This window comes from Neofelis nebulosa, chromosome 6 (genome assembly GCF_028018385.1).
Source record: "Neofelis nebulosa isolate mNeoNeb1 chromosome 6, mNeoNeb1.pri, whole genome shotgun sequence".
NCBI classification, from domain to species: domain Eukaryota; kingdom Metazoa; phylum Chordata; class Mammalia; order Carnivora; family Felidae; genus Neofelis; species Neofelis nebulosa.
In genome coordinates this window covers 26,485,744-26,497,904 of record NC_080787.1, presented here as the reverse complement: position 1 = coordinate 26,497,904, position 12,161 = coordinate 26,485,744, and the positions used below count along the sequence as shown (strand labels likewise).

The 12,161-nt window shown below is 40.1% G+C and overlaps 1 protein-coding gene across 21 annotated transcripts in view; it reads left to right on the top strand.

The window, feature by feature from the left end:
• FARS2 (phenylalanyl-tRNA synthetase 2, mitochondrial) overlaps positions 1 to 12,161 on the top strand; it is a 632,301-nt gene that overhangs the window by 384,541 nt on the left and 235,599 nt on the right. For 20 of the 21 annotated variants that reach the window (XR_009262822.1, XM_058733127.1, XM_058733132.1 and 17 more), the window contains one exon: positions 4,696 to 4,847. The exons of the other annotated variant lie outside the window; for it this stretch is intronic. Coding sequence is in view for 19 of the 20 variants with exons in the window: in XM_058733127.1 (XP_058589110.1) it covers positions 4,696 to 4,847 (152 nt within the window). In the remaining variant the exon portion in view is untranslated. The remainder of the gene's footprint in view (positions 1 to 4,695; positions 4,848 to 12,161) is intronic. 21 annotated transcript variants of the gene reach the window in all.

Genomic DNA, 12,161 nt, shown 5'->3' with positions numbered 1-12,161 from the left:
TTCACGTTGTCAGGGAGGTCTCTGTCCTCTCCCAGACAAAGTTAAGAACCGTTGTGTAAGGAGATACAGAGTCAAGTCAGTGTTGCTCTGTAGGCCTCTCTCTACCTGCTTCACACACACAGCAGTGAGAGATAACAGTCTAAAAAGAGAACATGAAAAAGACAGAACCATGCCTTCGCCTTTCCCCCTACAAAAGATCTATATCTGTGGACATGACCAACACGAAGTTGAGAGAGGGAATGAAGACACTGTGCATTCTGGGTTCATAAGCAGGGAAGGGAAACCAGAGGTTTGGCTCTGGCAGAATGTTGGAACTAAAAGAGCTCTGAATCATGCACTGGGCCAAAGTGTTCACTCAAGTACAAGTACAGGAACCACGAAACTCTTAGACATAGGGCCAGGTGGTGGTTGTGCTCTGTAAACTCTAGAAAGGAGGCAATAATCACTGCTACAAATTGCTGCCACCATGACCTCCGGCTTAAGTGAAGCTTTGACCCTAGGGACAGAGCAGGACAGAGACATGGCCTCTTTTTTAAAATTTTATTTTAATTCCGGTACAGTTAAATACAATGTTACATTAGTTTTAGGGGTGTCTGGGTGGCTCAGTCAGTTAAGCATCCGACTTTGGCTCAGGTCATGATCTCACCATTCATGGATTCGAGCCCCGCATCAGGCTCTGTGCTGACAGCTCAGAGCCTGGAGCCTGCTTGGGATTCTGTGTCTCCCTCTCTCTCTGCCCCTTTCTTTGCCCCTTTTTGGCTCCTGCTCTCGCTCTGTCTCTCAGAAATAAATAAACGTTAATTTTTTTTTAATGTTACATTAGTTTCAGATGTACAACATAGGGATTCAACAATTGTATACATTACTCAGTGCTCATAAGTGTCCTCTTTTTTTTTTTTTTTTAGTTTATTTATTTTTAGAGAGAGAGAGTGAGCAGGGGAGGGGCAGAGAGAGAGGGAGAGAAAGAATCCCAAGCAGATTCCATCTTAGGAACCACGAGATCATGACCTGAGCCAAAATCAAGAGTCCGATGCTCAATGGACTGAGCCACCTAGGTGCCCCATCTGAATCTATCAAGGTGTCCTCTTAATCCCCATCACCTTTTTCATCCATCCTCCAACCCACCTCCCCTCTGGTAACCGTGAGTTTGTTCTCCATAGTTAATAGTCTGGTTTTTTTCTTATTGTCTCTTAAATTACACATATGAGTGAAATCATATGGTATTTACCTTTCTTTGACTTATTTCACTTAGCATTATATTCTCTAGATCCATTCATGCATTTACAAATGGCAAGATCTCATCATTTTACATGGCTGAATAATACTCCATTGTGTATATATACAGCATCATCTTTGTCCATTCATCAATTGATGGACCCTGTTTTGGCTATTGTGAATAATGCTGCAATAAACACAGGGGTGCACATATATTTTTGAATTAGTGTTTTCATAATCTTTGGGTAAATAGCTGGTAGTGGAATTATTGGATCATATGGTAATTCTATTTTTAATTTTTTGAGAAACCTCCATACTCTTTTCCACAGTGGCTGCACCAGTTTGCATTCCCACCAACAGTGCACGAGGGTTCCTTTTTCTCCACATCTTCGCCACCACTTGTTTCTTGTATTTTTTATTTTAGCCATTCTCACAGGTATGAGGTGATATCTCATTGTGGTTTTGATTTTCATTTTCTCTGATGATGAGTGATGTTGAGTATCTTCACGTGTCTGTTAGCAATTTGTATGTCTTCTTTGGAGAAATGTCTGTTCACGTCTTCTGCCCATTTTTTAATTGGATTATTTGGTTTTGCAATATTGAGTTATATAAGTTCTTTATATATATTTAGATCTTTTGTCATCCTCCTGCCAGGGTACTTACTGCTTAGACTCTGGCTGGACTGCCTTCTCTGCATACTCCTCCCTGTTGATATAGCCTGCCCCAAGCTCTCAGTGGACTCACCTGCAGCATGCATTTTCTGAATTGCAATTCCTCTGCTATTCCCGAATAAACTCAGTTTCTGGTCATTCAAGCTTGCCTCAATCTACCTCTTTATTTAGGTTAACAGGTTTTTTCCAATTCTAAAATTATCTGGTTCTGTGATTGTGGATTATCAAGTCCTTACCAAATCACTTTGCCTGTCCACCTCTTCTGTGTCATCCCACATGACCACTATCTCTTCATGGCAGCATAGCCAGGGATAGAGGCAAGTCTCTATGCCTTATTGACCTTATGCACCCATTAGCTGGTCTGGCTACAGAAGAAAGAACATCTAATTGATTCACTGTAATGTAGCCATTGCTCACACTAGGTAGTGTTGTAATCTGCTGTTAATGAATACCTACAATGTCATGGGGACTATGCAAGGTAATAGAGATTTGGAGGTATAAAAAGATACACACCCCACCCTCAAAAATTGTAATATACTGGGAAGACAGACATTAAGTAATTACACAATCACAATATGAAAGGTAGTATGAAAGAGAAGTATAGGCTGCCATGACAAAGGACTAATGGAGTCTGCGAGGGTTAGAATTGAATGTGGTAATGCAGGATCAGAAATAGGGTAGGGAGGGCAGGAAACAGTATATGGAGGAAGTAACTTAGTGTGTTCAAGAAACTGAATAACCAGGCTGGTGTGAGAGCCTGGAGAACAACAGAAAGAACTAGAACTTTTCAAGAATTGGGGACTTTACCCTAAGAGCAGTGGGAAGCCCCTGGTTAGTTTTCAACACCACCTCTGACTCAGGATCAGAAAGCCTACATTCCAGTGACCATAGATCCATAATCTTATTTTCAAAACAGAATTTTATTTTCCCCCTCAAAAAAGCATAAGTCATTAGTAGGTATCCCACATCTGACATATACCAATTAATATAGTGAATGCTTCCTTTAGATAAACCATTACTTTAAACTTGTCATATATAATTTGTTAGCTTAAACTAGTTTGCAGTATAACAGTCTGGGCTTTTCTCCCTAATTTTTAAAAGTGTAATTTACTGTAAGATGTATTTTTTAATGTTTTGGGGGCCTATATCCTGGCTGACAGCATTATTATGTTACTATCATGTTTCTTGTCGTCACTGGGTTGCTGACACTAATGCTCAGTTGGACACCTCCCATTTCTGTCATCAGGGCTCAGTGGTATCTCAGCTCAGATCAGCTGAAGAGGACATTTTGTGCTAATTCCTGTCAATCCCAGCCTTTTATCTAATCTCCCTAAACTTTCGTGTTCCTGGGGCGCCTGGGTGGCGCAGTCGGTTAAGCGTCCGACTTCAGCCAGGTCACGATCTCGCGGTCTGTGAGTTCGAGCCCCGCGTCAGGCTCTGAGCTGATGGCTCGGAGCCTGGAGCCTGTTTCCGATTCTGTGTCTCCCTCTCTCTCTGCCCCTCCCCCGTTCATGCTCTGTCTCTCTCTGTCCCAAAAATAAATAAAAAAAAAAAAAAAACGTTGAAAAAAAAACTTTCGTGTTCCTAAAGTGGCAGGAGGATGTTGTCCAAAGGAAGAGCAACTTGTGTAACCACCAAACTCCTGTTGTGTTGTTACATTAACCCAGGGATGATTTATCTCAGGATCCTGACTTTATTATAGGAGAGAAAACCAAGGATGTTTTTCAGGAGCCTTGCTATTTTGTCAAAAGCACCTTGATGGTAGCTGTATAACGTTCATTTGAAATGTATGTGTTCTGAACTGATGCATTTGTCTGACAACTTTATTGATATTTCAAGTTGTATAATCATTTTTCGTTTGAGTATTTGATTCTTCAGAGGTCTTGGCATTTAAAAAGTTATACTTTTCCTGATCAGTGATTCACTAAAGGGTTTATAGTGATATCAGGCTTGCTGTAAACCAGTGTATAAACTTGCTCTTCTAACAGATTTATACTTTAGCACATATTCCCTTAGGACTTCATAGTTTTATAACAAAACATTTTTTATCGTGGCAGTAATTTATAGACCCACATATATATAAGTGGGACCCACACTTATTATATATATATAATTATATATATACATATATATAATTATATATATATGCCACATAAACAAATGCAGTGACTCATAAAAGCATCTAATTTTAAACACCTGTCCAGTATAATAATGAGCTCAAATAAACTGGGAAAAAATGGGATAAAATGGGGGAAATGACTACATCTGTGTTTATTCTTGGAATCATAATTTGAAAAATAACTCCCCAAATGACTACTTATCATCCCAGTCTTTTATTTTAATAACTAGAAATACTAACAAATAATGACATTACTAATTGAAATATCAATTTTGACAAGCCTTTACTTATTTCTCTATTAAAATGATTTCCTGAAATATCACAGGAAATTAATGAATCACTTGTTAATTAAATGTGAACTTTTCTACTCTAGTATTCAAATGGGAAAAAAAACCCTGAAATATGATATATTCAAATTGCTTTATACTAAATTGAACATTAATGGTTATATAAATATAATATATGATAATGTTACAAATGAATGTGATAAGAATCCATAACATTCATAATGGAATTTGCTAATTTTGAACATTGGCTTTATCTTTCTCTTCACTCTGTCCCTGAAAATCCAAGTGCTGAAATAATGCTTTACCAGCATTTTCTAATTAGCCAAGTGTAACTTTCCATGAAAAATTTAAACATTCTCATCCAACTAACAAATCAATCTCTTTTCTTCTCTTGTTTTGTTAGCCTCTTAGCAAATATCCTGCTGTGATAAATGACATCTCATTCTGGTTACCCTCTGAGAATTATACAGAAAACGATTTCTATGACTTAGTACGAACAACTGGAGGAGACCTGGTGGAAAAAGTTGAACTGATAGACAAGTTTGAACATCCAAAGTAAGTAAAAAAAAAAAAAAAAAAAAAAAAACAACTTTCTGATTTTATCCTTTGTTGTTTCTCTGTGAAAAATGGCTATGGAAACACATAATGAAATTTTGCTGGAACTCAATGCATATGATACAAAACGTCTCTAGAATTTATAGTGAATGTATCGTTTATCAGAAAAGACTTTTATACCAGTCCTTTCTGAAAATGTTTCTAAAATGTGTATTTAATCTTTTCTGCCTTCGTAAAGAAAAATATGTGAAACAATGTTTTAAGGATCTTGAAGTTTTTCAGTATTGCTTTTAGAAATAATTTCTTACCATATCACATCCCAGGAACAGAGGAATTTGTGGGAAAAAAAGCTGTTTGGTTAGTCTCTCAGTGAATATTTATGAAGTGTTTGCCACATGCCAAAAGCTGTGTTGGGTCCTAGGATAAAGTTTACTAACTGTCTGAGGCCTGTTCACCCTGGGGTGTGTGTGTGTGTGTGTGTGTGTGTGTGTGTGTGTGTGTGTGTGTGTGTATGTGTGTGTGTGTGTGTGTGTGTGTGTGAGAGAGAGAGAGAGAAAGAGAGAGAGAGAGAGAGAGAGAGAGGGAGAGATAGTCTTATGCTAATCAGATTTGACTCTGCTTTGGCTTTAGAAAAGCTTTCTTGAGTTATATCGTTAAGGATTTGCTGGGATCCATCATTCTATTCTGTTTCATTCTGTAGGGATTCCAGTTATACATGAGTAGGCTCTTCTTTGTCTGACTTCTCTACTTGTCAGCTTTCTGTGTAATGTTTTAAAACTCTTTATTTCCACTTCATTTTGAATGCTTTTCTCATTGCTACCTTCTCTGTCCCTTACTGTTTTCTGCAATCTCTTCTTCCCTGCTCACATTCCATTTCCGTCTTTGATTACTTTGTTTTCCCCACCTTTTCTGAGTTCTGTGAGCTCACATTTCTGTTCCTTCTGTTTTCTTGCTGTCTACTTTCTATTTCTGCTTTGTAATTTTGCTTCACAGAGAAATTGCTTCATTTGGTTTTTAAAATTTATTGCAGGATATTTCGCCAGCAAGTTCTTATGATCCAGTGGCAACATTTTTTTTCTGTGACTTCGTTAGTGAGTTTTTCTGCCATCTTCATTATTTTTTCCCCGATTTTTAAATTGATGTATCTGTGGTGTGCACATGATTGCTTTTTTGTTACTTGTATTTGAACAGCACTGGATTTTCTGAGCCAGCTATTTGCATAAAGTTGAGGTATGAGGTTGGGGGCTGACTTGGCAGAGAGGGGCTAGGGTGATCATCCAGGCTAGTTGTTTTCACAACACATAGTTTTCTTCCTCTCCAGTACCAAGAAATCAACTCTTTCTTTAAATATGGCTCATTCATCTCATTGATTCTTTACGTAGTTCTGCCTCCCGTCCCAAATCCTCTCTTATTACAAACAAAAGATTCACCTTTTGTTTACCTCAGTGATAAATTTTGAACTTCACGTCGTAGCCCTCAGCTCTGAGAAATGTGTCTTTGCTTGTGTTTTCTGAGAAATGCCACTGTGTGTGTGTTTCTTTTCTTCACATCCTCTCATTGGCTTCTACTTGATTTCACCTGCTTTTGGCAGCCTTGAAATCTACTTTGGAGTTTGTAGATGATATCTGCCCTTTAGCTTTACAGAAAATAGAATGTATGGAGCAGCCTGGGGTTTTGACACAATGGAATACGCATTCAGCCTGGGACTTTTATGTGAGAGAGAAATTTCCAGGAATTTACGTGTTAATACTGAAATTCTGATTACTCACGAGGAGGAAAAGTACGGGAATAAGACTGATTGCTAAGTAATACCTGATATGCCAGAAGCACATGACTTGTTAATTTTTTCCCCAGTGTTGTTTGATATGTAGAAGTCCTTTGGAATCAAGGATTCAGAATATGTTCTTAAATTTTTACTTCTTAAGCTTTTGCTTCTTGCTATTGCCTTAGCTCTGTAGCTCTGCCTCTCATATCACCAGTGTCAAAGTTAGATGAGTTGCCCTTTGTGGTTAATATCATCAGATCTTAAAGGTTATAAAGCAATGTTATGGTCTGGATGTGGGAGTAAGTGTGGTTTGGGGTAGGGAGCAAATATTGGGTTTTCCTGACTTGTAGATGATTTGCAGTAGTTAGGGTAAATGTAGAATGGGCATGTTAATTGGAGACATTACAGTGAGATTGAGGTAGCATCAGGGTCCTGTGGACCACAGACAGACCAGGCAGACAGATACTCCATTAAAAATAAAACAAAACAACAACAACAGAAAAACACATCACTGGGGTGCCTGGGTGACTCAGTTGGTTAAGTGTTTGACTTCGGCTCAGGTCATGATCTCATGGTTTGTGAGTTCGAGCCCCACATCGGGCTCTGTGCTGATATCTCAGAGCCTGAAGTCTGTTTCAGATTCTGTGTCTCCCTCTCTCTCTGTCCCTCCCCCACTCACATTGTCGTGGTCTCTCAAAAATAAGTTAAAAAACATTTTTATAAATAAAATTAAATTTTAAAAAATCACTGGACTGTCTAGGAGTACTCTGTTGATGCCAGTCTGTACACACAACCACATACTACCTGGAAGAAGAATTTGTCCAGTTTCTTCTGAAGGAGACAGTACTTTTGACTGGAAATTTGGAAGAAACCATCTAACCCAAAAATATGTCTTATTGGCATTGATCTTACCATCTTTTAAATAAATGTTAAACAAATATTTAAGGCCTGTTATTCCGGAGCTCTGCCAAATGACTAGCCTGCCCAGAGTGTGCACCGATCTTAAAAAGGGACTTGGTGTGGCAGAGATTGCTAATTATCTCTCAATATCCAATCTCCCATTTAAAAAATAATGTCACCTTGGGCACCTGGGTGACTCAGTCCGTTAAGCCTCCGACTTTGGCTTGGGTGATGATCTGATCCTTTGTGAGTTCAAACCCCACGTTGGGCTCTGTACTGACAGCTCAGAGCCTGGAGTCTGCTTCAGATTCTGTGTCCCTCTCCTGTTTGTGCATGTGCTTCTCCCTCTCTCAGAAATAATAAATGAATAAACTTTAAATATATATATAAAAAAATAATGTAACCTTGATTTTTTATCTGAGCAGCTTGCCAGCCAACTAAAAGTCTACACGTCTGAGCCTCCACTATAAGTTAAGTGTATCTATGTGGCCGAGTTTAGCCAATAATTTATAAGTAGAAGTGTTTAATGGTATTTCTACAAGTTTTCCTGAAAAGTTGGGTTGAGGCTGTCCTTTTTTCTTCCTGCTGCTTCAATGTGAATGTGATGGCTGGTACTTTGGCAGCCATTATGGCCCATGTTATGACCTTTGCAATGGAAGTTGTGTTGCATACAGCCTGGGTCTCCGACGCTAGAGTCCATTCAGCCCTGGACTTTTATGTGAGACAAGTATCTTGTTGAAGCCACTAGTTTTTGGATCTTTGTTACTGGCCACCAAAGGTAAACTTTGCTATTATAGCCCTGAGTAAAAGGACATACTTACAGAAAAGGACACGTTATTTAGTAATAGCAGCTCACTGAGTAAATTCTCAGCAAGTATCTAAGGCAGGAGGGTAGCAACCTTTTTCCGTTAAGGGCCAGATAGTAAATATTTTTGACTTTTGAGGTGACATCTGCTCACCTCTGCTGTTACAAAAGCAGCTATAGACAAAATGAAATCAAACAGACATGGCTGTGTTCCAACAAAGCTTTAACTAGAAAAACAGGTGGTGGGCTAGATTTGACCTGATATAGGGGAGGGAGCCACTCACATATTCTAAAATCCTCCTCTTATAGGTCTTTTTACCTGAGGCACCCTACACCCCTCCCGTTGTCCTCCCATTAAGAGTTCCTGACTTGGGTGGTAGCATGTGGAGGGTCACCTGACCTTGCACTCATCAATGCATATCTTGAACTCAAGACTTAACTTTATTTTCTAAACACATAAATATTGCTAGACAGTCCAAAGAGCTGTGACCCTTTCTTCTCCTAACATCAAAAACTGAGAAATGCTAGTAATGAGTGAATGACTCTTTGAAATAAACAAGTAGTTGAACAAATCATGTGTTATTTTTTCAACAAATTAGGTTTCATTTTGTGAACAAAGGCAGATCCTAAGATATTTCAGGGAGACATAAACTGCTGACTATGAACCTAATTTCATAATGTTAGACAAATGGGCAGATATTTTCTGGGTTACAAATAACAGTTTGCGCCCTGAAGGACGTAGCTGTTCATATTAGAAGATGACATTTTGTTCTAGTCTGCCATTTGGAACCTTCTCCCAGAGCATCTTTGCCACTTAATCTGTAGGCCCCTTAACATGCAGTAGAGTTCTTATAGTTCCAAATTTCATATAACAAAAAGTAGAGTAGTGATTACTTTGGAGAGGAGAACTACGGTCACCACATGCACTCTGATGCCTTTGCAATATTGTGCTATATGCATGCACTGAATAATGAGAAAACTTAGGAAAATATGTACGTCAACATACAAACTTGGTTATCTGTTGCCTGACACATTTCTGAGTACACTGGTCATGGCCCATGCAACTGAAGGAATTATGGTGAACAGTGTTTATTTTCTCCTGTAACACAGTTGCTTAAAATATTTCTTAGCCCAGGGTAGGAGAGAGAGCAAAGAAAGGCAGAAGGAAACTTATCCAGTGTCTTCAGCTACTAACACCTCATTTGGGAATGCCACCAATTATTTGTGAACTGTAGAAATGGACTGTTAAAGTGGGCTCAAATAGGACAGATTTGGCTTAAGCTCAAGGCAGAGGTTTTTGGGAGTTAGAACTTGAGAATTTAAAAAGAGTTACTTGATTTTACTGCAAGGAGTGGGGCGTGGTGGGGAAAGTGCCCAGGTGTCTGCAGCAGGCACTGCCCAGCAATGTCCCCAAACCAGAGCCTCCCATAGACTTCCACCCTGTTTCTGAGGCTGCTGCTTACTCTGCACAGCCTGCTCACACAGTCATGGTCATGCTTTCCTGAATCCGTGAACCCATAGTCAGGGTCTAGTTGGGGCTGAGATGCTAAAAGGGAGCATACCTTGAGCTTTGGGCACCAAAGGTGAGTCCCAGCTCTCTTCAGCCCGACTTGATACAATAATGGTTCTGTCCTTTATGGCTGACCACTTGTAGTTTGAACTAATTTGGCATAGGTAGGGATACTGGAGCATTTGTCAGCACTTTTAACAGAATGCTCAAGAGGTAATTCACCAGGAGAGGCACCTTCTCAATGTGGCTAGCCCCACCTCTCAGTGGGTATGAGTCATGGGCATCACCTGCCCATAACTGGCCATGATGTGGCAGTGGGAGCACCTAAAGATGAGGCAGTTGGAGTGACTTCTCCTTCCTCCAATCTTTCCCTCCCTTCTTTCTTTTCCTGGTATGTTTGTTTTTGCTTTGTCAAACTGTATCCAATAAAAACATGAAAGTTTAAAAATAAAAAGGTAGGGATTCACTCCCATCTCAACACCCTAACACCAATTCTTAATATTGTTACATTTTCCCTGTCTTGACTTTCTCTATACATGTGCATCAGGTGATGTTTGATCTTTGAATGATTTCTGTATTGTCAGCCCCTTGGTCTAGAGTGGGGTTCTTCAGCCTCTGCACTACTGATATTTGGGGCCAAATAATTCTTTGTTTTGGGGGCTATTCAGTGCATTGTAATTTGTCAGCAATACCTGTGGCCTCCGCTACCATCCCCATTTATGATAAAAAATGCCCCCAGACATTGCCAAATGCCCCCTGTTCGGCAAAATCACCCCCAGTTGAGAACCACTGGGATATCATTTAGTAGAGAATTTCTTATGTCTTCTGAAAAATATTTCTTAAAATCATGCTTTAGTTTTATGTTCTGGCCAGCAGGGAGAAGGAAGAGGAGGACCTCACAAGAGGGAGGTGTATCAGGTGGGGGGTTTCTTGTGTTTCCAAGAAACATACTTGGTGGGACATAGGAAAAGCTGGGCACACCAACTAGGCTTCAGAAAGAGCAGGAGCTCTTTCTGGGGTGTGTGTACCAGTTTCTACTTCTCTACTGCATTTTATTTCCGCACGCTCACTCTGGCTCTCCACCCCCTGCCCTTCTACTTTCTGCCATGTAGCTCAGGCTCTGTCTGTATCTTGCAGAGTTCTGAATACCCTGCCCAGCCCCTGAGTCTAAATGACTGTCAGGTGTCAGCTGTCAGCACCAGTTGCTGGCACCTTGCCCAATTCTGACACTTTCGACAAAGGAATCTCCCTGGCCCCACTCAACTTTTCTGGCCAAGTCAGAGGTCACTGAGCAGCTGGTGGACAGGCTTCACTTGAGTCACATGCCTCCCCTTGCTCTAATTAGTCACAGGAGTCAAATGGCCTCTGACGTTGTTTTACAAGTTAGTAGGTTCACTGTTTATACATATCTTTCTTTGTTTTCTTTTTAACCTGAACTCAGTAGCTTCTGACTCCAGCGTTACCATTTTCAGACTTCCTTGAACTTCAGGCAGAGAGGCATGTTGTAAAAACATTAATTGATTGATTCTTGACTTCCTGTGTCCTAGGAGACATTAGGACCACAAGGATATTAAGGCAAGATCCTAATTTTTATGGAGCCAAATAACACAGGAAAAGCGAACAGCAATAAAAAGTAGAAGGTGATAGATATAAGGTGGGTTAAGCCTAGTAAATGGCATGCACGGTTACTTGCACATAACTGATGCTCAGTAAACTTTCATGGGCTTAAAACAAGGGGCACATGTCTAGGGTTATAGATTCAAAGGAAAGAAGCCATTGGGATGGGAAGATTTCCCAGGAGACAGGATAGCAAGTTCTGCACATCTGTCTCCCTTCTGATACCTTGTGAATGAGATATACACAATTCTGACTCTAATTACTGTCAGTAAGTGCTTTTCAGTAGAAACCTTCAGTTCCTATAAAAAGAATTCTGGGTTGTTATGTTATTTTGTTGCTGGGACAAATTCATTCATGGTAGCCACTTTAAGACATAGGGGATGCATTTAAGGGTACACCTGATTCAGAACAGGAAACCTGTTTGGAACCAAGATGGGTCTAGAAGCCAGAGACCTTCTTCAGCTTGGTGCCTCTGGCTCTATCCCTCTGCTCGCTCCTCATAGCCAGTGTCTGTGTCTTCCCCCAGCCCCCCTCCCTGCTACTTACACAAACACGGACATCTCCACCTGTTTCTGCATTGGCCAAAGTCTTTTCTGGCCAGTCCACTCCATTATCAAAGTGCAAACTGGAAGGAATTAATCCAACTGACTGGTCAAACTGCCAGTACCCCTTTTAGGGAGAGCTCTTTGTACCAAGCTGCCTTCTGAGGTTCCAGGC